Source organism: Hemibagrus wyckioides, linkage group LG02 (genome assembly GCF_019097595.1).
Source record: "Hemibagrus wyckioides isolate EC202008001 linkage group LG02, SWU_Hwy_1.0, whole genome shotgun sequence".
Classification (NCBI taxonomy): domain Eukaryota; kingdom Metazoa; phylum Chordata; class Actinopteri; order Siluriformes; family Bagridae; genus Hemibagrus; species Hemibagrus wyckioides.
In genome coordinates this window covers 16,831,802-16,858,902 of record NC_080711.1, presented here as the reverse complement: position 1 = coordinate 16,858,902, position 27,101 = coordinate 16,831,802, and the positions used below count along the sequence as shown (strand labels likewise).

General features: G+C 38.1%; 3 protein-coding genes across 4 annotated transcripts in view; 1 reads left to right on the top strand and 2 right to left on the bottom strand.

Moving 5' to 3' along the window:
* Window positions 1-27,101, bottom strand: part of coro7 (coronin 7) — a 104,819-nt gene that overhangs the window by 12,827 nt on the left and 64,891 nt on the right. The window lies entirely within an intron of this gene.
* pam16 (presequence translocase associated motor 16) overlaps window positions 1-27,101 on the bottom strand; it is a 68,983-nt gene that overhangs the window by 20,077 nt on the left and 21,805 nt on the right. The window lies entirely within an intron of this gene.
* vasnb (vasorin b) lies at window positions 7,454-26,778 on the top strand. Of its 2 annotated transcripts, none has more exons than XM_058410475.1 (3): window positions 7,454-7,586; window positions 13,972-14,103; window positions 22,825-26,778. In XM_058410475.1, the coding sequence occupies exon 3, from the start codon at window positions 22,845-22,847 to the stop codon at window positions 24,864-24,866; it is 2,022 nt and encodes a 673-aa protein (XP_058266458.1). In that variant the 5' UTR covers window positions 7,454-7,586; window positions 13,972-14,103; window positions 22,825-22,844; the 3' UTR covers window positions 24,867-26,778. The 2 variants fall into 2 exon arrangements, with proteins under 2 accessions (XP_058266458.1, XP_058266450.1); XM_058410467.1 differs by having other exon boundaries at window positions 7,492-7,731.

The following is a 27,101-nucleotide window of genomic DNA, read 5'->3' as shown; positions in this document are numbered from 1 at the left end:
TTGAGCTGCTTTGAGACAATGCCCATCGTTAAAAGCAATATTATAAATTGGATTAAATTAAATTGAAATCACTTGCAGACTACCTGTGTTGATGGCACCTTGTTAAAGACACCTAAAAAAAACAAAACAGAAAACACCCAAAAACACATTCTATTTTGCTCATTTGGAAGACACGTAAACACGCCTAAAAAAGTGATGCAAATTACACACATTCAAATTAAATACTTCATGTTTTTTTTTCACCAGTTAAGTCACTAAATAGTAATACAGGCAAAATGACTGCCACAATCCAGTCAGTGATTCTTGGTCAAGACCAGGATTACATGCATGCTAACACTACCTGCCAAAAACCTTATTCCAGCTACACAGACAGTATACACTACTCACAAAAAGTTAAGGATATTTGGCTTTTGGGTGAAATTTATGGAAAATGTAAAAAGTTCACCCTACAGTGATATTATATCATGAAAGTAGGGCATTTAAGTAGAAGTATGCAATGGTGATTTCCTCATCTCAAACAATTTATTGAAACAAAAGCCAACAACAGTGGTGGGTATACCACAACAAAAAATGTCAATGTCTCAATAATTTGTCATGTGCCCTTGACCATAAATTACAGCCTGACAACGACGTCTCATGCTGTTCACGAGTCGACTTATTGTCTGCTGAGGCATGGCATTCCACTCTTCCACCCTCAGGTCAATGAGGTTCTGGGGTGCAGGGTTACGAGCCTCTACACGGTGACTCAGCTGATCCCATAAGTTTTCTATGGGAATCAGTTCTGGAGAAAGTGCAGGCCACTCCATTTGAGGTACCCCAGCCTCCAGCAGCCGTTAACTAATGATGCGACCTCGATGAGCTGGAGCATTGTCGTCCATGAAGATGAAATTAGGCCTGTGTTGTTCATGCAGGGACGCAATGACTGGATCAATGATGTTATTCAGGTAGTATTGGCTTGTCACTGTACCATTCACAAGATGTAGGGCAGTTCTGTATTGTATTGACACACCTGCCCAGACTGTAACACCACCACAACAGTGGCTGATGCCTAGCGCTCTCCTTGACGTCTCCAGCATGATGAAGAGGACTGTTTAAATACCAATTCTAATTGAACCAGAAAATTTTATTGGTCGATTCATGGATCAAACACCAGTTGTGAATTTTTCCATTAAGCACCTTGTTAGGGAGTTATAAGTTATGCAATAATTGTAAGTTATGCAAAAAGTATTGAAACACTGAACAGTTGGACATGTGCATTCAAAAGTGTAGAGAAGGTCAAATTAAGCTCACCTGTAAAGGTTATAGTGCATTTTAGGTGCATCCTGAAATTTCACCTGAAAGCCGAATATCCTTAACTTTTTGTGAGTAGTGTATATATGTATATATATTATATAGTCAGGTGTATAAGTATTTGGACAGTGACACAATATTTGTAATTTTGTCTCTGTACACCACCAAAATGGATTTGAAATAAAGCATTAAAATGTGATCAAATTGTATACTCTCAGCTTTAACTGAAAGGGTTTAACAAGAACATTGCATTTTACATTGTATTGCACTTGACCTGAACCCACTTGATCATGCAGTTCTCTTATTGAAGAAAGTCTCACAAACAATCAGCAATTCAAGGCATCTGCAGTAAAGGTCTGGCAAAGCATCTCAAGGGAGAACACTCAGCATTTGGTGAAGTCCATAGACTTCAGTTGTCAAGCAGTCTGAGAAGGATTTGCATCCAATATTTTAATATAATCCTTTTATTTAGAACTGTCTTTGTTTGTCTCATTACTTTTGAAAATTGAGGGACTGTGGAAAAAATGGCTGTAATTCCTAAAAGGTTAATGCAGTATTTTTTTAAACCCCATGAATTAATGTTGAAAGTCTACACTTCAATCACGTCTTGATTACGTCATTTCAATTTTGTTGTGGTCATGTACAAAATGGAAAAAATCTGGGTAGTGGAGAGCAACAAGCCTGAACTTAATGGAGCAAAGTGATGTGGACCTGTAGGCATGTGGTGTTTCAATCATTTGTTTACATTTTAAAACCAAAATACTTTATTAATAGATTATGCACCTGATCTGATCAGGAGGGCAGCTGCATTGATTCAAGACTGAAAGAAACTTTTTTGTCCACGTTTTTGTCCACCTGAGGGTGCTGCAGTAATAATGAGTATTACTTCCACTGGATTAGTAGCACACCTGTGACTGGGTTGCTATGATGGCAGTAGGTGTTGTTTATGTCATGATTTGTGTATGTTAAAAACTAACTCTTACTCTTTGTTGCTTCAGACAGGAATATGTTAAAATGTCACTTTGAAGGACTGCTGTTCATTGCTGCACTTACACCCAGGTAAGTGCACAAGTCAACAAAGTAGGTAAATATGCAACTGTACGTTACTACAGCCACTTTTTGAAATCATCCTCCCATTCCTATATTAAGGAAGGGACAGGCATGCTATTGTCCTTTAAAAGCTCTGAGTGTGATTCCACAATTTGCTACAAGTGAATGACTAGTGACATCGCTACAAGGCTGGTTTCGAGTCAAATGAGAAACAGACTTTTAACAGTTTTTTCCCAGACAGTAAATATGAATATTATTAATAAAAGAAAAGTCAATAAATTAATTAATGTAAAATAGTGCTACAATAGTGTTATGTTATTGTACTAACAGTGCTAGCTGCAATTTAAAATAGTACTTAATAGCAATAACATACACAGGGACAGAAATTGAAGATTTTTCACATACATGAACTGCAATTGTTAATGTGGTGATATTTTCTTTAAGAGGAGGTTAATTTATCATTACTGGAAGTCTCCAGTGTCAATGCTTTGTAACAATCAGAGATGAAGCTGTCATTTTTTGTTTGTTTGTTTGTTTTCTGACTGAAGAAATACTGCAGTACAGAGGGCTTTTTTCTTTCTTTTTTTTCCTTCAAACTTCAAAAGAAAGATAAAGGAGAGGGTGGTAAGGGAATGACCGTATGCTGCTGTAAAATAAGTGACAACAGGAACCAACTTGTCCCATGCATGTTCCACAAGATAAAATTTAACTGTAAATGACAAGCATATATGGCATGTTCTTTTTATAAATAAAATTAGAAAACTGATATGCAATGTGAGGGATAAAACTACAAGTGAATGATATGTACTGCTGTTAGAAAAAATTGTGTGCATCAAGCCACATTATATATATAATCTGCACATTATACAGATAATTTTCCTATAACAGCACATCTGTTGTGCTTTAATCCTCAAATAAAATACAGGTTTAGCTAAAACTGTTTAAAATAACTGAAAGTAAGGTAAAATGATAATAATAAATAATGAGAAAGGCATAAATACAGGGACGTATATGTTAAGAAGTTAATAATGACCCTAATCACAAACTAAAACTGCTTATGAGTAAAATTGGAAAAAATTGGAATAAAATAAACCAGTGTGTTTGAACATGAATAAAACTCTGTAGCTTGAAATAAACCCTTATTATATGGAATATATGTACTAAAATCCTTCACTGTTCCATTGTTCTCTTCATGGCAAAACACTGTCTCGGCTGAATGATCCTCAATCTGATGGCTGGCCTAAACATTTTGATGCCACAGTATCATCTTACAGCTATATCTCCACACTGTGAACATAGTTCTCTCCATCACCCTACCCCAAACACACACATACAATCAGATCCAAACATTCCTGGGCCTTCTAGAACAAGTGATCACGCGCACTGTGAAAAAGTGTCTTCAGTGACACACCAACACACGCCTACTTACATCTACGCCGCCTACACAGGCTGAAGCACCATGTCCATACTTGTCTGCTTCTAACCCTTTACTCAAACTCTGAGAAAAACACACGCCTGCAGAAAAAGAAATTTATGTGTGTACAATAGGCTAAATGAGAACTACAACAGGAGAGTGCTGTTGCACAGATATCTGAGAAATAAATAACTTGTGTGTGTGTGTGTGTGTATGTATGCGTGGGCGTGTGTGTGTGTATGCATGCGTGGGCGTGTGTGTGTGTGTATGCATGCATGCATGTGTGTGTGTGTGTGTGTACCCAATGAAATCACAAGAAACAATCTGATAACACAATGCTGTGAGGTCCAGAAAAACTGTAATGATAAAGATAGAAAACAGATAAAACTATAAAACTCACTACACAGACCAAAAAAGCAAAAATTCTTCTTACAATTGTTAAATATGATAGATTCATCCACCAGTGATAAATGAACAGATAAACAAATAAATAAATGTGTTTCAGGCATTGAATTAATTTTGTTTCTTCTTAAGTGTGTGTGTGTGTGTGTGTGTGTGTATGTGTGTGTGTGTTTGTGTGTTTGGGTACTTCACAGTTCCCTCTGGCACACATGCATACTATGTAATGGTGCTGCCCTAAAGCTGTGTTACAATTCCAGGCAACAAACCACAAAGTCTTAAGAATGAGCAACCACATTTAACTACTGTCACACACACACACACACAGTTTTTTTGTGAGGTATTTCCATTGACTTGTTTGTTTCAGTAGCAAAACAATGTTAATGCTTGCCCTTCTGAAGAGGTTTCTGAATGCTTAACAAAAAACAAAAAGGTGAAAAAAGCTGTTTGGAAAAGTCACCAGAAACCAAATAAAATACTTTAACAACCTACAGATGAGTGACAAACGAATGGAAAACCAGTGTTTGAGAGATATTACGGTGATATAGCTGCAGGTTCGTTAGCAGTTCTCTGTCTACTACATGTATGTACATTGTCAGCTGTTATAAAAGAGAGTAGGTAGCCATGAACTGAATAAAATATTTTAATAAAATGTAATGTAATGTAAGCAGTGCAAATAAACACTTTCATAAAAATTGAGAATGAAATGAAATCTATCCCTAATGAGCAAGCCAGAGGGAATGGAAGAAAAGAAAAAGTTCTTGAGACTATATGAGGAAGAAACCTTGAGAGGAACCAGACTTAAAAGGAAGCACCCCCCTTCCCCCCCGGGACACTGGAGAGTATGATTAAATAATTTCCTTTCTCCAACTGTATATAATAAGTAAAATTGTGTAACCAGGAGTTTTTAAGCAAACAGAAGTATGAGCATGAGCACAATTTCTTCATTTTTTTAAAATAGATTTAACATAAATTACTTCCTGTCACAGTAATCAGTTGTTCAATGATGGAGACCCGGTAACACCACGGTAACAACAGCAGTCCCATGTATCTCCAGGCTGTCCAAGTAGGATGGGTTTCATTTGAGTCCTCTAAAGTTTTTTCCTCATGCCATCTCCTAAACAATATTTATGAATTTTTTTATCTATTCTCTAAACTCCAACACTTCTCTATCTTCACATAATGTTAAAGGATAACACAAAAACAATTCTTTAGCATTTTCCTCATGAGTAGTATTATTTAAAATGATTCAAACAGGCATATGTGCAATTATAATGAAGTGGACTTTAAGGAATCTTCAAAAAGGCTAGAAATGTAAGGAATAGCAGAGTGGTTGAAGACAACCACACTCCTCTAGGCTGTTAGTGATTAGGAAGCCATGGGTGATGGTGGGAAAAGGGCAAGTAGAAACCATAGAAGAGATAGTAAAAACAGCCCCAGAGTCAGTTTTAGTAAAGGTCACTACCCAGGCATCCTTACCACTCACAAATAAGTAGAGCCTAATTTTCCACTATGGAGCTCACATTGAAAACAATACGACAGGTTAGAGTCGGTTCAACAGTGTAGAGAGTAGAGAGTAGAGGGGCTTTAATTCACATGCCAATAAAGAAAAGTTTGATACTGTATCAAAGACAATGCATACATGACTCTTAAACATTCACATAATTTTTCACTCAAGCCAATTAAGATAATTAATTGATGTGTGAGTGTGATGACCTGTGATGAGACATGAGGCAGTTTTTCTCACTCTGTGTATTTCTGGGTTTATTAAAAGCTACTTCTTATCTGTCACACTGCTCTAAATGTAAGAAATCCAGCCATTAGCCAACAGTCAATAGCACAGATGTAAACTCCACCATCACTTTCTAAAAATCCAAACTCACTACATCAGAGTGAGAGTGAATGAGCATTATTCTGTATGTGTGTCAACATAAGGATCTCTGCCAGGCACATGGATTTTTTAGTCTCTAAGAGCAGCAGGGCTCTGTAGAGAGTTCTCAGCCTGTGTGAAAGAAATATAATGAATTTCTACTCCAGTTATAATAACAGACAACATCTGATGAGGCATTATATCTCATCTGTCAGAAATCACTTCATATTAATCCATAAGAAAGAAAGAAAGAAAGAAAGAAAGAAAGAAAGAAAGAAAGAAAGAAAGAAAGAAAGAAAGAAAGAAAGAAAGAGCTACAGTTTTAATAATTTACCATCCCCTCTTGGCAACATTTGGTCCAAATTCCGTTGCACCATCTTTTACAGGGCTCTAATGATTAAGCAGGGCAGTTTGTTGAAGGCACACAACATAGAGCTATTAAACTCGCTAATTTACCAAGCGCACAGAAATTTATAAGACCGGCTAACCTCTGGCAAACACTCATACACACATGAAACAACGAAATTATTTTTAAACTACAAAAATTCTTACATGCAGAACAAAGAAATCAGTGCATGGGAGAGGACTGATGTCTTTGTTTTAGTCACATGTTGAGCAGCTTGATGAGAGAGCTATGACAATGTTTATCCTAAAGAATTAAATGTATGCACACATGTAAACAAACATATGAGCACACACACACACACACACAGCCAAAATAGTGATTATTCAGAAAAGTTCCTCTATTCTGTGCCAGGAGGTGCATGTCAGTTGCTGTACACATTTCTCTTCCAAGCAGCCTGTCACTGAACTCCCCCACGTCTGTGATGTAGCACCACTTACCTGCAATTCAATAAATCTTTAACGCAAGTGCAACAAAAATGTTTATGCAGTTGGAAACTGTTAGCATGACATAATCACATAATCTGTTCATCTGCTCCTTAGACAGGTAAGAGACGTATGGGGGTGTGAGAGAGACAGGAGACATGTGTTGACAGACATGGAAGGACAGAAGATAAAGGAGAAAGAAGAGCTGGAATTGAAAATACAGAAAAAATTTGTACACTGGGGAAAAGGGGGTAAGAGAGAAGATGGTGAATGAGAAAATCTGAGGAGCAACTGCAGTCTGGTGCTATACTGAAAGAGTATAGATTTATTTCCTGTGAAATCCTACAGTTCAGCTGCAGAATATAGTGCTGTGCCTCGGTCACACACACACACACACACACACATATCTGTAAATTACTACTCTAATCCTGGCATAATATATTACAGATGTGTGTGTGTGTAGTAAGACGTGGAAGTAGAATTATTGTGTCTCTGCATGCTCCTCTGTACCGGTTGAGCGAGTTAACGCCACGGAAATGGTAACAACGCACTTGTGTGCTCGCGGACGTGGGGCTCTACTAACCACGCCCACTCGTCAGCACTGACCACGCCCTCTCGCCGGTAAACCTCTGTTTGTTGTAAAGGGGCTGAAGCGCGAGCCGTAAGACTCGGTGCACGGACACGGACAGCTGTGTGCGCGCGCGCGATGAGAACCACCGTCCCGGGGTTTAAACGGTAATGTTTAAGCGTCCTTCAAATTCACTGGATTTTATTTATTTGAGAGAGACTAAAAGGATTTTCTTCCTGAATAAGAGACAGAACACCGCTTGGAAGATTTTGGGCAAGTTTAACGCAAAGCAGCGTTACATTAATGAGCTCGGTGAGTCGACTCGATTTATGAAACCAGGTTTAAAAAGAGAAATATACTTTTTGTTTTGCTCAAGTTGAGTTTTTACGAAGAGTGTCTTGATTTTTTCCTTCCCAAAGCTAGAGGCTACGCACATAATTATGCTTTTTATAAATAAATAAATAAATAAATAAATAAATTTTCATAAATAAAGCTTTTTAGGAATATATTCATTATATTCATTATATGGAGGATATTCATTAAATATTAACAACATATCAAGAATGATAAAAAATAATAACACGCAGATTAAAAGTATCAGGATCAGTCATGGCAGTTCAGGCGCGTCATGCCTATCCAAATACTTGTAGAGGAAGTGTTAAAGGCTCTCGGTCCGTCTCTGGGACTCTCTACTGTAATTACTGTGGACTAAATAGAAAGTAGAGAGTCTGAAACTGTCCCAGAGAGAGTCTGATCATAGCGCACAGTCTACGGTCTTCTATTTTCACACACTTTTCGGCTTTTCGGAGAAACACATCAAACCTCCAGGGCGCAGTCTACTGAGTCTTAATCAGACCATCACTGTAGTGAATTACACTTCAGCTGAGTACTGAGATGAACACAGTATTTCTGTCTGCTGTTAGACAGTGTTAGACAGAGGTAATCGGTTTAGTCACCTGGAGTGTAAATTGGATTAACTGTAATTATTTCAGTTATTTTAATGATTGTAAAATTTTCACACCGAGTGATTTCAGTTTACTTTCCCGTCCCTCTCTGTCCCTACATGCCTTCTAAACCAAACAAAGCGGTAGACATTTATTTCTCTAGAGATAAAGGCGGTCACATTGTGTTAAAGTTTTGTTAATCCACTCTTCACCTTCTTCTTGTTGTGCTTTTATTGTATTTGCATCTCATTTTTTTTGTGATATCATTTTTATTCCATATTAAATTTGTTCTACATGACCTACATACTTGCACTGCATTTTCAACACCCTTAGACATAAAGCTATTAAAATGTATTTTCCTTATCACTGGCTTGGTAAGATCTTGTGTAATTTTAGTATGAATCTTTATAAATTTAAAAGAAGGATGTAATTGGATATTATTGACTGCCGGTATACCTTTAAAGTTTTATTTTAGAAGCTGTTTAGAAGTACATCACATATACCTTCCCAGTTCAAAGATAGGTATAAAGGTACAAAAGATGTGTTCTTGATGGTGCCAGACTAGCAACAAGGAAAATACAGTTCGGGAACTTGAGTTTTCAGAATGCATGGCCTGGTGTGTCAAACGATCTCAAGTGAAATTTTCTGCAAAAGCAAGATGTTTCCAAAATAGTTTTGGGTGCGTTCTTTTTTTTTTTTTAAATAGCAATCTATATTTAACGTTTGTGCATGTATCAGTTGGGGTTGCCATCTAAGATAAAGCAGTACACAAGTAACAAGAATATAAAAATATAATAAGACAAACAAATTAAGAAGGTAAGATTATTGTCCTCAGAGCACTGCAACATTAACCTATTCAAACCAATTTCTTGGGCAGATAGCTAGTGAATAATCCATTCTAAGAGTGCACATGCAAAATTCTGCTCCTGAAGGATTTATTTAGAGCTGGTTCATGGCATTTGGTGTTAAAATAGGGAGGGAAATATTCTTTCCGCTCTGTATAGGCCTATCCTATGTTTATTTGTACCAAAGTGTAGCACCTTGAGGTTGAAGAGAGATAAAAAAAAAAAATTGGAGGTCATATGAAATACTGGAGTATTTACTTTTTAAACCTAAGACAGCTGGTTTGACATGGATATAACAAACAAATTAACTACGCCTACTAGTGGTTTAGGGTAAATCCATGGCTGTGTGCATTAGTTAATCCATCAGTCCCTGGCCTAGGATAGTGCTGCAGTCAGTCAAGTGCACACTGTTAAAAAAAGACAACATATACTCTTTTGTCACTCAGTTGCACTTTAACCTCTACCAGACCTCCACTGAATAAACACCACCTTAGAAATGTAAAGCAACATTTGCAAGCACCATTGCCATATTTATGACTCCCAAACTACATTTTGTGAAACATGAAAAGGAGTCGCGAAGAATGTACACATACATATACAAGAGTTATGCGCATGGCACACAAAGCTTTAACTACTAGGTTTCTTTGCAGTAGATATAGTGTCAGAAAAACATCCCCCTGGTATTCCTCTACTACCCTGTCCAAACACCATCACTCAAACTGGAGAACAGCAGCCAGAGCTTCTGCTAAACAACAGACTGTTTAAACACACACACACACACACGCACAGACCTTCCTAAGCAAAAAGATGATCTTAAAAGGTTGTGTTATAGACCTGTGCCCTGTCTGCCTTTTTTACTCAAATGACATCTAGAGAGTAGCTGTGAAATGTCTGCCTTCTAAATACTGCCAGTGCATCTCTATTTTGTCTTCTTAAAATGGCTCATTGTGTTGTTGGGTCCATCAGTATGCTTGCTCTGGCAAACTAGGTGAAAGAAAAATGATGCTGCTCAGTTCAGGAGAACCTGAAAAAACATTGGAAAAAACGCTGGACACACTTGCCAGTTCAGTAGCAAGAAATTATTTATTGAATTTGTTTTTTTTTGTGTTACATTTGTGACAGAGACACATGAGCAGGCCTGCTTGCTTTTCAAGTAGGAGTCACCCTTTCTGTGCCACCACTTCTCAGCAGAAGAATTAGAGCATTACACACAGATGGAAGAGGGTGCAAAATCAGACAGTAGGCAGGCAGGAAGAGCCACTAGAGAAAAAAAATGAGTGTTTGTGTATTAACCTTGGAAATAGTCCAATTGAATCAGAACTAAAGACAGGGATGATCCATAAGCCATAGAACAAATTCGCTTGTAACATATTTATAATCTCACTATGAGTAGAGGTTGGGACTTGTTTTAAGTCTGGAACAAGGTTTCTCCTTTATCTCTATATTACAGAGATATGTGTCACCTCTGCCTTGCCCCCTGGGGGGGTCTAAAACAACATGCTGATTTCTGTATTGCTTTTACAATAGCATTAAAAAGCACTATACAAATAAAACTGTACTAAATGAAACATATTTTTAAATAATAAAAAAACTAATTTGCAGTGAACTGTGATGATTCATTTTGTGGTGAGATCAAAAGTCTTTTAGATATGATTAGGTTATTCTCCAGGTCTTCTCCAAATCTTAATGTAGCTCACCGTTTTAAAATTTGATTGTATATACCCATCATTTCAAGCCATAGTGTTTGGCAAATTAAAGACTCATCCCTGCTAAGGCTTAATGAAGCAGAGTTTGACAAATAGGCCCAAAAGATGCACAAGAACCAAATGAAACATCCTGAGTAAATGAACACATGCATTATAACAATGCCACAAGCTTCACAAACACTAAACTACTCCTGTGTTATCTTCGGTCATCTCCAACGAACTATGTAAACTCGAGCCATTTGACTTATTAAACTTGAGCTGTCTTATTCCCCATATGCACAATGAATATGACAAAAATCAGAAAATTGCTACTCTGGCCACAAATGTTTCCCTTTAAGAAAGAGAGTGAGAGAGAGAAAGAAAGAAAGAAAGAGAGAAGAGGGAGTGAACGCATCTCTGAAAGCCACCACAAAATTGCAGCGTTTAAGCCAAGCAGTAAAACAAGAGAAATGACTTTTAATCGAAAGATTGTAATTACCTCCCGACTGAACTGTAATTCGGGAAATGAGGCCTGAAACAGAGGAGGCAAAGAACAGCACCAGGGCAAATGTGCAGCCACTCAGAAACACGTTCAGAGCCATGTTTGACCACAGCCTTGAACTCCACACAAGGTCAAATGCTTAACCAGCCACAGTTAATGACTAATGCAAATTCAAACAAGTCAGTAAGAAAAACACTTTAACTTCACTCAAAAATTGATTAGAAGATAAGTGAGAACTAGCTTGAGTTTTCTTTATGATAATGTCATACACCTGGTTTGGATGCAAGCAGGAAGTAGAGAGAATATGTGTGCTTTGCTCTGAAGAACAGTGTTCTTATATACACACACACGCACACACACACTTTCATGAACTTGTAGTTATACCTACACTCATATGATGCTCACACCTCTGCCATGCGGGTGCTCGTTTTCTGCTGAGCCTTGTACCACAGTCATTTCCTCAACACCTTTTGTAGATGCTAGAAATTTATTTTTTACAGCTATGGGTGTGTGGGCATGTTCTGAGGTTAAGCTTTTAATATAACAAGCAGCTATTAGTATATTATATAATATCTCTAATACATTTTTGTATCCATTGACATATGAAAACTGGAAACAAAAGTTTCCCTGATTGTGGATTTTCAGGGTCATGCTATAATTCAAGAATATTTATTAGTTAAAAGGTAATTCATTCATTTAAAAATACACGAGTGAAAACATGGAATTTTATTTTTCCTCTGCGCAAGACAGTAAAAGACGATGGTATTGTTAATAATGATACTTCATTTTAATAAGCCTAGGCCCATGAGGTGTTTTCCTTTAATTTGGATATCTTGTCAGCAGATGAACACCCCCAGCTTTAGACTGCACACCCTATAAACTCACAGGAGAGCGAGGAATGTCCACAATTAAATAGCTGTCCTAATACCGGATTCGTAATTCAGTAACTGTAATGTAAGTTTAATGGGTTAACACTAATACAAAACCAACTCACAACCTAAAGCACGTAGGTCCAATAAGCAAAGATGTGTATTCTCAGCCCATCGTGTCTGGTAAGAGAGAAAGAGCAAGAGAAAGAGGAAGCATAGAAGAGATGCACTACATCCGGCCTATATATCTGTCAAGCCTAGGATAGAAACATTTTTGTCTAAGTTGTTTTACAAGTTTGGTTACTCATGGAGTGTATTTTAAAAAGAGGTGTAATTAGAAAACTAGTTCCTGGATTTGCACATGCAAAGATGGTCATGTTTTACTATAATAACGCTATTATCAAATAATGTGCTTGCAGTTGACAGCAAGGTATGAGAGGTCAAAAGAAAAATACCAAAGTAGCTAACCAAAGTCGCTAACCAAAGCATTTACACATGTAGTCAAATGTCTCCGGTTACCCAGATGAACATCTGATTGTTGTATCATGTGCTGATAAGTAAATCAACCAGTTGAATTTCTTAGTTTTCAAAAAAAAGTGATGATTCAGGATTTTGCATGCTGATTTTACTTCACTTAATAAGAATCATGGATCATGATGTAATGTGTTGGAAACTTTTGTTTGTCAAGTGTAGCTCGGAGAGACTGACATTTACATTTACACTATGTTTCTACACAGGGCCTGTACACAGGGATCAGTGTGGAAACATTAGGTTTCGCATTTCTACTGGGAAATAAGTATGCAGACATTACACTAGAATGAATGTTTGATGAAATTATGCCAGGACATTTTAAACCCTGATAAAAGACATACAAACTGTGTGTGTGTGTGTGTATTTTATCAATCGAGTGATAACATGCTTGACTGTAGCTGTTGTCTCTAAGCAAGCCCAGGAGTAGACTGTTTTTTCTAATTACTGCACAATTACTTCACAATTACACAAGTATCTGAACTGCCTTAGGCATTACAGAACAGCATGCACACACACACGCTCGCGCACACACACACACACACGCGCGCACACACGCGCACACACGCGCACACACACGCGCACACACATACACACACATACACACACATACACACACACACACCAGCTACCTCAAAGTTGACGTTGTTACCTACCCTGACATATAATTCTCAAGTATGCTATGCCGGAATTTGACAGCACTGCCCCCCCCCCGCCCCCCCGCAACACACACACACACACACACACACTCTCTCTCTCTCTCTCTCTCTCTCTCTCTCTCTCTCTAAGCCGATACTGTTAACAAGCTGTTGACAGATCAGAACACTGTCACCTTGCATGCCTGACTGAAAGCGATGTGCTTGTTTGTTTGAGTTTGTGTGTACACACGTGACAGAGAAATGCCTATAACATTTGTTGGCAGCTGACGCACTTGACTGTTCCCCTGTATTCTTTGGAATCTCACTTCCTCCTTTATAAAAGTAGATTTTCATACTGCTACTTATAAGTTTCAGCGAATACAGCAATATTACTTCTTATATCTGCAATGCCATCACACAGTTTATTATAGTCAAAGGAGAGAGAGGGTAAAAAATAATCACACACAGAAAGCCTAAATGAACATTGTCACATCTGCAACTTTGGCCTCTTTTTAACAATGTTATTCTCTTTCTTTTCCAGGGGCAGCAGAGGTCTTACAGAAAAGCAGCACACCTCTGAAAGAACAAGTAACGAGAGAGGAAGAGAGAGAGAGAGAGAGAGAGAGAGAGAGACGGTAGTAAGAGGGAGAGAGGAACAGATTCATATATCCTGGTGAGTTTTTTTCCATTAAACTGTCTGTAACCTCGTCAGTGAGGTCAATGTTAAAGGGAGTCTCTGCACAAGATAGACCCATTTGATTCAGTCAGTGCTTCTGTGTGGCACCATTTGCAAAGCATTTTATAAAAGACAAACTTGCTGTTAGGAAATGTGATTTAAACTTATCCAGAACCACAACACACCCTGTCTTAATAAGACTCTTTAAATGAGACTGGGATTCTTACTGAGATCTGAGAAACAGTTTAAAGAGAGCATCAGAATTTGTCACATATGTAACTTTCAGGATAAATGTGAGTGCAGTGATTAATAAAAAAGAACATGATAATGGAGAATGTAATGGTTTGCATTGCAGGTGTAAGCAGTGAAAATACACCAGTTCCTAGTGGCTTGTTGTATGATGTTTGATGTGCGAAGGATTATTAAGTGGCCTGGGCAGGCACACCTGTGGTGGTCTGTGTGGATTCTGAAGTCCACTGTCTACTGCCTCAGATTTTACAAGGGCTGTAAAGTTAAGGAATAATGCTTCCACTTTATTCTCAGCCAGGAGGCAGCAGACCACAGCCTCAAGCCAGAACACACAACACTGAACACACTAATTGCCCAACGACTCTTCCAAACCCTTTAACTGACACAACAGACCAGCATTTGAAAGAGAAAGCATAGACTGTATGGAGGGCATGTCTAACAAAACACACACACACACACACACTTATAGGGATGTAGCCCCTGGTGCTGGCAGTAATAAATTAGTGTCCTTGTATATGGACAGTCTGTGCCTCCACTCTTGAGGCTTAACAAACCTTACATTTAGCTTTAAACATCAAAGCTGCAGAAGCTCTGCCTAAAAATACAACACAGAGTTACATCCTGCTCATGTTTATTTTAGGCTCTAAGACACAATGTATTCACACACTTATGCACGCACATATATGCATCCTTCATGTTAGCATGTGGGCTTTTTGCATAGTTGGGCCTTAAATTTAGCACCTATGTCATACATTCTGTTATTGAATTATTCAGTTAGGATGTGACCTGTAGGAAAACCCTGTATTTAATGATGTATGCAGCATGATGCTTTACAGGATTTACTTTAGCTAAACTAACATAGCCACACACAGCCGCATGCATCTTCTAGTTAGCAGATTTGGTCATGTCAGTGGAACCCAGTGAGGTTTATTTTCTTCATCTTTCTCTTTAGTTTAAGTGTGTTAAGTGTAAAAGTGTCTTTGGGCTTGCTGGGTCATGCACTGACAATGTGACAGTAGGACATGTGCTCCGCAGACAATTCTAAGAAGCATTTAGTTCAAAACCGCAACAAGAGCCAATCCCTGCCTGTTCATACTGGGCAGAAAGGCTTGAGGGATTGGTCTAAATTAAACTTGCCATGGTGTTTAACGTGGTGAGGTTGTGTGTTGAGAGACTGAGAATGCAGACTGTATGTAGCACTTCCTGTGTCGTTTAGTACTGTCTAGTAGTGATGTGCATGCTTAAAATGCACAAAGGTTCCTTGTATAATTAAGGGATTTTACTACAACTACCTCTACTTCCACTAAATTCTGCTTCACTACTACAGCTATGGTTGATGTAGGATTCAACACAGAACCTTTAGGGCCTTGGTTCCCCAAGTGGCATCTTTTTGTGATTTTATTATTTTGTTATAGCATAACACAACATTTTGTTAAAAACACAACCCAACATTATCAAATATATTATATTTATTATTTGGTTCTTATAGTTAGAAGCCTTATATTTGTTAGTTAATACCTATAAAGCTAATAACTGTAAGATGGTGGAATTTATTTTACAGTTAAAGGGGTCCATGTATGTAAAAAGTTTAAGACCCTTGTGTCTCTTGTGGTCACCCCACAGATGCAAATTGAATAGTCCTTTGGGATTCTAGATTTTGGGTCTTAACAGTGTACTGTTTATGTATTTTCCCCAAGTCTTTTTGGGGGGACTTTTTGTCAGGTGAATGACAATAGTGCAATTGAACCTTGTGGTGCTCTGAGTGCTCTACAACAGGAAACAGTCTTGATGGTGGGTCTGTGGGCACTTGTTTCATGACATACATTAAACAAATGCTTTAAAGTACACAAAGCTGATCATGATGCACTGTTTATCTTTCATGTGCTTCCATGGTGTTGTGTTTGAGTGTGGGGTTTATAGAAAATGCCTCCTGGCATAAAAAGCCAGTGAAACCGGTATCTTACAAATGGTCTGTTACTCATAAAGTAATCAACAAGAATGAGGAAGAATGCAAACTTGCAAAAGCTATCAACAACCTTCAAATAAAATGAGAATCGGAGTAAAAAAAGTCTATAATATGCAGTTAGCACTTCTAACACACCTACTTTGAACTCAAAGCTTCAACATACTTATATTGCTTTATGGGTTATGGTGAAGACATCATGCTGATGGCATGTAGAGTTCAGGCACGAATGATAGAATGGGAGAGTTTCCAAAGGTCAGAGAGGAGAGATTGATGTACTTGAGGAGAGCCAGCAACATGGCAGAACTAAGAACAATAGCATCCTTCACCTTTTTCTGTCCTCATAACTCTTTCTCTACCTCATAGTGAATCATTCACTGGCAGAATTAAAGGACAGGAGTAAAAAAAAAGTATGTAAAAAATCTGTAATATATTAGTAAAAAAATCTGTGTAGATCTGACTTATCTGAAAGCTTCGACTGTGTAGAAAAATGTTCCCAAAACTAACCCTGTCCTTAATTAACATCTGAATTATAATCACACTGTGTACATGTATGTATGTGTATCCATATCAGTGCACAAGAAAATGAAGATTGCTATTGAAATTCAAGAGTATATTTTAGTGATAGCTCAGCTTATCAGATCTTAGCTACTTTGTTCATGCTCAATGTGCCATGTGGTGATGCCGAGTGACATGGTGTGTTCAGTCATGTTTTTCCAGCTGTGAGAATAGGATACAAAGAAGACCCTGACAACAGTTCTGTCACTAAGACTAAAAAAAAAAAGATGTTATGGCAGGTTTGTCCATTTTTGGATTCCTTTCATTCTTGCCTTTTTGCAAGAAGAGACTTTATGTGCATTTGTGTTCATAGGTATGTTCAGACAGGCGTAGCAGAAGAGAATGCAAAAAAAAAAAACAGACCAAGAGGCCAACAATAATAATAGAGGTTATAATTTGTAAAATTGACTAAAAATAAATGTTTTGTAAGATTAGTAATTTGTAAAATTAAATTTGAGACTCTAGTGAAGGACATGTATGTTCTGTATGTTCTATCATTATGGAGAATGGAAGGAGAAATAAGTAATACGGGCAGAAGAGTGTTTTTCCACAAGCATGAATGCCAGAACAGATTGAGCCAGTTGATACACATGAAAACACATAATTTATTGCTCTAACAATAAATGACAACACAGACGCAGCACAAAGCAGCTTGACTCCACTGTACAAAAATTCGAAGGACTCTCGGTCCTCACGTCATCCTTTCTACATAAAGTTATTTCCTGGTCTTTTGCTGTTCTTCTGGTATTCTTACTTGTTTTGAAGCCCTTGCTAGAGCAGCTTTGAAACGAGCACCACAATGCATTACTCTCTAATGTAATCTTCAGATGAACTAAATATTTCTCCTCACATTCCAGAGCCTCAGTCAGGCAACACAAGATGTCACTTATTGCTGCTCAATCGTTATGCTTGTTAATTTCAGAAAATCTTTCACTAGCATTTTTAACCTACACAGTATCTGTGGATGTCGAAGTTCAGATCTAGATCTCCAATGTGCAAGTCAGATACAACAGTGGCAAGAAAAAAACTCCCAGAGATGATTTTTGAAAGAAAACCTAGTACAACGTAACAAAAACCCTACCTATAAGTTATCTCAGATCTAATACATAACAGTGTTGACGTACTTTAACGTGTGGTAAAGTTAATAATGGACATTGTTAAACACTCTGGAACAGCTTGGGGTGAGTCACACAGAGAACAATATTGGCATTATGGCTGTAGGCTTTCAAAGGGCATCCTATGAGGAGGTAATCTAAATGAAGTATCTCTGTGTTGACTGACATTCGAGAGGGGGACAAGCCTCCAACAGCAGAGCTTTGTGCTAGAAAAGGTTCCTTGCAGCCACTCTGTCTGAGCTCTTCATTACAAAAGATTATAGATAAGTCCATACTAGAGGGGGACACAGGACCAGTACCAGTGTATCTGCTGTCTGACTCTCCACAGGTGTAACATTTGGCCTTCTCTGGTCCCCATGGCACAAGCCAAAGAAAAGAGACAAACTGCAGCCTTTCTTTTCCACCCCACTCAAGTGCCATACCCATCCCCTGGCCTTTAGAGGGGTGAGTACAGGGCCCAGGAGCTCGGTTTGGCACAGACCCACTCATGCTGGAGGTGTCAGGTTGCGGTGCACCCTGGAGGAAGCAACACGCTCAAGCACCTGCCTCTGAAATCCTACCTGTTTACCTGTAGCAAATACATCTACGCTATCTCTGTGATGTCAGCCAGGCACGGGCCTAACAAAAGAGGAGGTTTTGGCTCCCAACAAAATGACAAACAGGCCTGACCCGAGATAGGGGCTTAGACAACTTTGCTGCTTTGTTCTTAGGTTCTTTGAAAAGGGCTGAATGGTTGGAAAGCTGAGATGCATTAATGCAATGCAGTAAAGACATTCAGGTTTTCTTCTAAGCAGTGATGGTTATTAGATGCCCATTCAGTTACAAATGCACTATTGGAGCTTTAGCAGTCACTGATATTATGATGAAACAATTTTGAGCATCCATCTAGCCTGACACATTTTAATCAGTTGCAGTTCTACTCTAGCATGTGTTTTGGGGTGTGGCTTTGGAAGGAGCACAGAACTAAATTTTAACTTTGACTGATCCTGAGAACTTGGCAGACGTTAGCTGTTTTCACTTAAAAACAGAGCACTTCTTGATGTGCCTTTTCTTTTCTCAGACAGAGTTTACCCCACTACTTTTTTTTTAAAGTATACAGTTACAGTTCTAAGTTGCCAATGAAGCATCATGCATATTAGCAATGATATCTCAGTGATAAAGTTCAAGTGAGATGCAAAAATAAAATGTAAACTTTTTTAAAGCATGGTATTTTCAACCTTGAAATTGAATTAAATTAAATACCTTGCCTCACCCCACATACACACACAGGTATTTGGCACAAATAAAACAACCTTAACATAACATTCATACCAGAGTTTCATAGTTAACATATCTGACATGGTTTGCTAACAAGAGATTCCTCTGTTCTTTATTCCTTTCATCTTTTCTCTTCTTTCCTCCTGATCTCTTGTTGTGTATGTTGCTGTTGATGGATGGTGGCAGTGGTGTATAAATTGTGAGTAAAGGGGTCCAACTGTGGTCCAGTGGGATGGGAGTAGCCTTGAATGGTTTCTGATTTTAGTGGATTTTAATTTCCTGGGGAATGAAGATGGTCTGATATTCCATTTTACATGGAAATCACAAAGATGGGTCTAAGCTCCTCTTCACATGGCTGCAATGTTTCTTTATTACTATAAATTATGTCTAACCTGTGTGAGTAGGAGTGTGAACAGTCAAGAATGCAGCACTGAGGTATGCTCTGGTTTTCATTTTAAAGTGAGGCCATTCTTCACTGGGTAGCCCATAAGGCCGCTGACAAAGGCCCTCATAATATGGAGTGTACTCTGTTCTCACTCCTACCCTTACCAAAAGGCTTGCATTAGTGTGTGCATGAAAAGTTCTTTCTTCTTCTTCTCCCATGTTACACAATGCAAACCATCAAATGCCTCTACCACCTACTCTGAGTGCCTGGGCTTTATTCTGAAGGCAAGTTCTCTTAATGTGGGCCCAGTGACGGTATAATTCTGTGCACCACTTTGCCATTTCCTGCTCTTGGCTACCTCTTTGCTGACAAAGCTTTTCCTTCCTTCCTTCATTCCTTCTTACCGTTTTTTTAAATTCAGGGAAGCCAAAGAAAGGTTCTTTTCCCAGTTCATCCCTGGCTTTCTTTCTTTTGTACACATCTCTGGTTAAAGGATTTTGCAAGAACATTCATTTGCCATTAAGAACCAGTATTTAAAAAACAATACATTTCTGTGGGGAATTTAGAAATCTATATGGTTAAATTTGTACAGAGGGCCAGATGTTATATCATCAGCCCAGTGATGAAAAGGGAGTAAAGCCAGGTAATCTCTAGCTTTGGTAAGTCATTAGCCTGCTAAAAGCCTGAAGGTGGTCAGAAATGCTCCCTCTGCTCTTAAGAAAAAGTGTTATTAAGAGATGCTCTTCAAACTCACTGCTGCACTCACAAAAACATATGGCAGGTAGACAAGCCACTCTGAGCCACCTTGAATGACAACCTATATCCATCTCCTCAGCATGTCCAGACACTTACGTTCAAGCTTCTGCAGCCAGAAGTCACTCAGCACTCAAGTTATGTACAGAGCTTTGAGGTAATCCACAAGAGGTTGTTCTCATTTACTCTCTGATCTGACTGCTTGCCAGAAAGAGAAAAGAGATACAGACAGCAGAGAGATGCAGAGGGTTATCAGGAATTAGCCAAGAATTTAGATACATCCTGTTTTACCTATAATCATGCTTGTTAAGATTTTTACTGTGCTGGTTTGAATTATATAAGACAAAAACCACGAGTTACAAATTATCTTTTTTCCAAGCCTGTCCTGGATCTTCTGCTAAAGCATTCCATCTGGGCTACTATAGTTTCCCCATGATGCTGAAGGCTCTTCACTTCAATGTCATGTTTTCACACTTAAATGAGTAGTAATTATAATGATGAGACTAACAGTGTACCTTTACACTGAATATTTATAACCCTGACACATCTTTAAGCATTTCGTCAGTCTTTCATTTATTTTTAGTATTCACTGTCTCTTTCACTGTTTCCACTCTAAACTGCTCCATTTGTCTTTTTAAATATGACTTGATTTGGTTTAAATCATTTGCCATTTCCTCTCTATAGACTGAATTCTGAGTCAGCTCCTATAAGTATCATTATGCATTTCTAGCCATTCATAGAAGCTAGTTGGGTCTTTAAAGATACTGTCAAATTAATTCAGTTGAGTACATTCCCACAGTACCCAGAAAGCTAAATGCCATGGGACAACAATGACCCTTGACTTCTGAAACTAACTGACCATGGCAAACGGTTTTACTTCTTATCTTATCTGCAGTATCCAAATGGGTTTTCCAGCAGCACCTACAATAAAAATATCTAATTAGGCCTTCTGCTTTGCATAAACAATGGCAATAAAAGTAAAAAAAAAAAATTGTATAAGAGTGAAATAGAACTGTGTCTCGATCAGACCCTGTTGTGCTTATTGGATATTCTGCCAAATCTCAATATTTCAGGCATTTCTTTTACTCCTGAGATGAAGCATCTTTAAATGAGAACAGACAGAGACAAAAACAGTGTTTTCCTAGCCTTTTTTAGTGGTTGTTACAGCACGGCAGTCATCCAACTGTTTTGTTGAACTGCAACCTAACCTGATTTTAGACAGTAGAGCCAAACTGAAGAAACCTGCTCTGTATCTTTTTCAACTTCCTTCTTGCCAGTTAAGGTATGATTCATGAATGCAGTCCAATTTGAGTTTCACAATATGACTCATGAGACTTCTCCTCAGGTAACCTCAAGCAGTGAAACTAAATAGTAGTGAAGACATACATGACATGAGTTTATCATGCCTCGGAAACAAAGGTAACTTTAACTCAATTCACAGTTTGTGAATGTGTTTGCTCTGTCAGATGAAGGTGGATACTTTGAGTTAACCAGATTACAAAATATACCTTGAATAATATCACATGAAAATTCTGCTGAATTGTACAAATTCTGGAAAATTACTTAAGTCTTCAGGGCTGAGATGCTTGTCAAAAAAAAAGAAAGAAAAAAAAGACATTGTGTAAAGCTAGACATTTTCAGTCATTGTTCCTTAAATTTTTTCCAGTCTGGTGTGTGTGTGTGTGTGTGTGAGTGCGTTCGTGTTCTAACAACTTAGCTCCTGTGTTAGCTTCTTTCACTGAGACACCCCAGAACAGATTGTATAATGATAACTCTGGGAGAAATCAGTGCACTCTACTACTAAAATTTAGGTGTAATCTTAAGCTACAAGAATGAATTTGAATGGACCCACAGATGCAGGCTTCAAATTCACCACATTATCATTTATTAATAGTTATTTGCACTTGTTTTCTCCAGCACTTGTTTTCTCTTCTTAAATGATAAAATGTTGATGCCATGCTATTTTTAATGGATAGGTAAAAGGGAAATTTTCTTAGGGGTTGTTTGCAGTTGTATATCAGCATGTGTTGTTTTATTACTCTGGCACTGTACTAATCTGTGAGAATCACAAAAAATAAAAGAACAATAATTATTGTAAAAATAAGAAATAAACATCATGCTGCTTTACATGCCACATTTTAGTATTTCAGTGAGTACAAGTCTGCTTAGTTTGTTTTTGTATGATAATTTGTTGGAAACAATTACTGAGCTTCAGAGAAGTCCCAATAAATAATTAGAATAATGTCATCGAAGAAGAGAAAAGAAATGAAAGAAGCCTATCTGAAGAATCATTCAAACATTTTGGAATATATAATGTTCTTTTTTTCATATTGTACAGCACCATTTTCATATTGCTTTAAAGGACCACAGTGAATACATGCATCATAATATTTATTTATAACTTGGCTATTAATATAATCTTGTATTTCTCATTTTAGGGCTGAGTGTCAGCAGCACCATGAAGCCCTTCCTCCGTCTGCTGCTACCCTTGCTCCTCTATCTCCAGTTGGCATCCTGGGCATTGTCCAGTGACTGTCCAAAAGACTGTTCCTGTTCAAGTCCAGAATCCATTTTCTGTTATACACGCCAGGCCACAAGCATGCCTTCTGACGTGCCTGCATCAACAAAAAACCTGTATGTCTTCAAGAATGGTATTGAGACCATAGACCAGGAAGATTTTATTGGGTTGGAGAGCCTAGAGATGCTGGACCTAAGTCAGAACAAGCTGAAAGAACTACCAGATCGTGTGTTTGAGCCACTATCTTCCCTACGTAACATCGACCTTTCATCTAACCAAATCACCCATATTTCTCAGGAGAGTTTTGCTGGGCTGGAGTTGCTGGAAAGGCTGTATCTTCACACCAATGGCATTAAGAGCATACATCCTGCAGCTTTTGATGGTCTGGAGCAGTTACTTGAGTTAAAGCTGTACAGAAATGAGCTGACAACTATACCTGCTCTTAAAATGCCCCATCTGCTTCTGCTGGATCTGCGGTTCAATAAAATCCCTTCACCAGGGCCAACTGACCTTCAGACACCCAAATTAGAGTCACTTAAGTTGGGTGGATTAGGGCTGAGCACTCTGAATCAGGAACTCTTGGGTAGCTTCAAGAACCTTCACGAGCTGGATATTTCAAACAATCGACTGAAAGTTTTTCCTCGAGTGCTGTGGAAGGCAAAGGGTTTAGTCAGACTCAGCTTAGCTGGCAATCCTGTAGGTCCTTTAAAGTGGGAACATTTTGAGAACCTGAATGAGCTGCAGGAGTTGGACATCAGTAACCTCAGTCTGCAGAGCTTGCCTGATAACATGACCCTGCTCTTCCCTCACATGGAAAAACTTACTGTTGCAGAGAATCCCTTTAACTGCCTCTGCACACTTGCCTGGTTTCCCAACTGGCTGCGTAACAAACAGATATTGCTGGGAAGGACAGAGGAGACCCGCTGTCATTTTCCACCCCGAAATGCAGGAAAGGTGTTGGAAAGACTAGGACATCATGACTTTGGATGCCCTGCAAGGACTACTATCAGTCCAGCTAAAACCACCACAACTCTGGCCCCACCTCCGATCACCACTTTGCATAGCACAACACATGCAATTCCCCCTCTTAAGCCTAGCGATGAGCCTTCTTCAGAGACAGACAATCATCCTCTCCCTCCAGTCCCAGCTTCCCCAAGCAGCAGTACAGATTCAGATCTGAATGTAAATTTTTGTCCATCCAGCATCTGTCTAAATGGAGGCACATGTTGGCTAGATCATCAGGGTTATTTTGGGTGCACTTGTCCACGTGGGGCTTCAGGAAAATATTGTGAGAATAAGGAGGTTTTGGCTCTACCTGAAAATGTCTCTACAGCAACAGTCAGTGGGATGTCTGAAATCTTTGCAACAAAGGTAACAAGCTCATCAATACTGCTAGACCTTTATCGCTACATTGAGAGGCGTCCATATATCCGTGGTGTCAAACTAACTTATAAAAACCTCTCAGGATCAGATAAACGTCCAATGCAACTCAACATTCCACCCTTTTACGCAGAGTACACAATACGTGGACTGCTTCCAAATTCCACATATTTCATCTGTGCCAGTCCACTGGATGAGCCCAGCGATGTAGACAGTGTATGCACAGAGGCTCAGACATTAAACCAGCAGTACACCAGTGCACATGTAGAAGAACCACAGCTTACAACAATGCTTGTGCCATCATTGGCTATCCTTCTCCTGTTAGTGCTGGTGGCAGTTGCTGTTGGTGTAGCTTGGTACATGTACAGAAAAAAACGAACACAATTACACCTGTATTGTGACCCTTCCCAATTGGAATTGGAGGGAGTTAAAGTAGGTATGGACAATGGAGCCCTGCCCCAAAAGCAGCCTGATATAATGTCATCTCAGTCAGCAGTGCAGAAAGATTACTTGGACTATGAGATGCCACTCATACAAGATTGCTGTGTTGCAAACAACATGAACACTGTAAAGCCATCCTGAGATTGCTATTTGGAGCTACTTAAAGGCAAAGGAAAATAAAGCTTGAACACTATTACCTTGTCATCACTGTTTCAGCAAAAGAAACAAAAGACAAATATATGAGAAATGCTGCCTGTTTAAGCGACTTCAGTCAAAACCAACGGTATTTTTGGCAAAAATGTAGCACAAAAATTGATGGTTGAACCATCAAGGCATTAATTTGCTGAGTAGCCCACATGTGGAACTCAGGAGCATTTGTGCTTGGAGAACAATGTCGAACAGTTGTGTCTGAAAATGAAGATGAGGACTTCTTTAGTTACTTAAAGACTGAAAATTGTGTTGCTTTTAACTGTGGCACAGGAAGTCAACACTTTTACACATATTTATGTATATTACTGATTGTAATATATGTGTGTTTTTGATATATAAATACAAGTTCTACTTTACCTCTTGTGACTATGATGCAGACAACAAAATCCCAAAATCTCAGAAGATATAAACATGCTTGTTCCAACAAGACAATCAATATCAACAAAGACAGACAGTCTAAGTAGCTAAAAGATGAGAAATGACATGAAATTACTAAAGCTCCTCTTAGTGGATTTCCAGAAACAGGGGTTACTAAATTTAGAAAGTTAAATCCTCATTTATTTTATTCTCTACATCAGACAGGTGTAAACATTTTCAAATATATTTATACCTTTCATCCAACTACACTAATGAGTAAGCAGTAACATCCTCTGTACCATAACCAATAGAGACAAGAGTTTCCTTTATCTCACATAATCACGAAAGATCCTACTGTAACATACATTTCAAATGTCTGTATGTTTGCATACAGATATTCTAGTGAGTACAGTTTCTTTACTGATATTTAATAAGGTAAAAAAGGGAAATTAGCTGAGTAATTCTATGATTGTGGAGTCATTCAAATCTCGCTGATGTTACATTTACAGAGATGTATATAAGTAATGGTAAAATGCATTTTTAACACAGGCAAAGCAGTACAACACTTTCCACTTCAAAATCTAATCATTAAGTACTTCGGAGATCATATTATGTTTGCATTAATGTGTGAATCCATTTAACATCTTGTGCTTGAGCCATTTTCACGAGTCACCCATTAAAGGTTATGCAAAGTTTTGTGTTCACTCAGTCCTGTTAACACCTTCACCCTTATGTCATTAGCATGGATTCAAGTTAACAAAATTTGGCCTATTTGCTAATTCTATGCTAACTCCCCACCACCCACCCACCCACAACTCTTGTATTTATTCCAGCAACCAAATATAAAATTGACCTAGTAGACTGAGATTGGTTAACACTTATTGAAAGGATAAATGCATGTTTCCGTAGTGCCAATGTAAACAATATCTATTTTTGAGGGTTACAACAAAATAAATAAATAAGAAATGTAAATGGCAACACAACTGTTAAATCATTAGCAAAGCATTTTGCTGACACACCTGCCCAAGCACAAAAACCACCAAAATATCCAGATCTAATTTTAATCTAATTGATTAATTCTAGTTGAATGAGACTGGAGATTCAAAATGCAAAGACACTATAGAGCCATATAATCTCATATTAAAACTACATTCAACCAAAAATAGTAGAAGGGCAGATGTGTTGATTTGCTGGCTTGCCTCAGTGAGGAACTTGGCCAGATTAAACATTGGATGGATGGATAGATGGATGAATATGCCATTTAAAGTTATGCTGGTCAATGCGTATAAACGTCTAAACTGGAAAACAAGTGTGAACAGTATGAAGCATTGAAAATATTTCTCTATATTTTCAATATGCATGTTTATGTTTTTCCCTATTTTTGGGGAAGCTCTTTATTTGTGTACTGTTTTTTTTTAAGTTGTATATATTTGTACAGTAGCATTGTGTAAAATAAATTGCAGATAAATACCAATAAAAATCTCTAAAGGAATATCTATATTTGTTCAATTTTGTCATTGCTGCTATGGTGTAGACGGAAGGGCTGTCTGAACATTCTGAGGTGATAATGCTGTGGTACAGTAAGTATTACTCAGGAAGAGTGGTTTGAAAACTTCCCTGAGGTACCAGGCAGCCATGTAAAAGAACATAAAGAGCACCACCCAGAACTTTTTACTGTTTAAGACTGTTTAGGATTAAGAGTGAGACAGGAAGGTATTCTTATTATTATTATTATTATTATTATTATTATTATTATTATTATTATTATTATTATTATTATTATTTTTGCTTTATGGAGAAAGCTTCAGG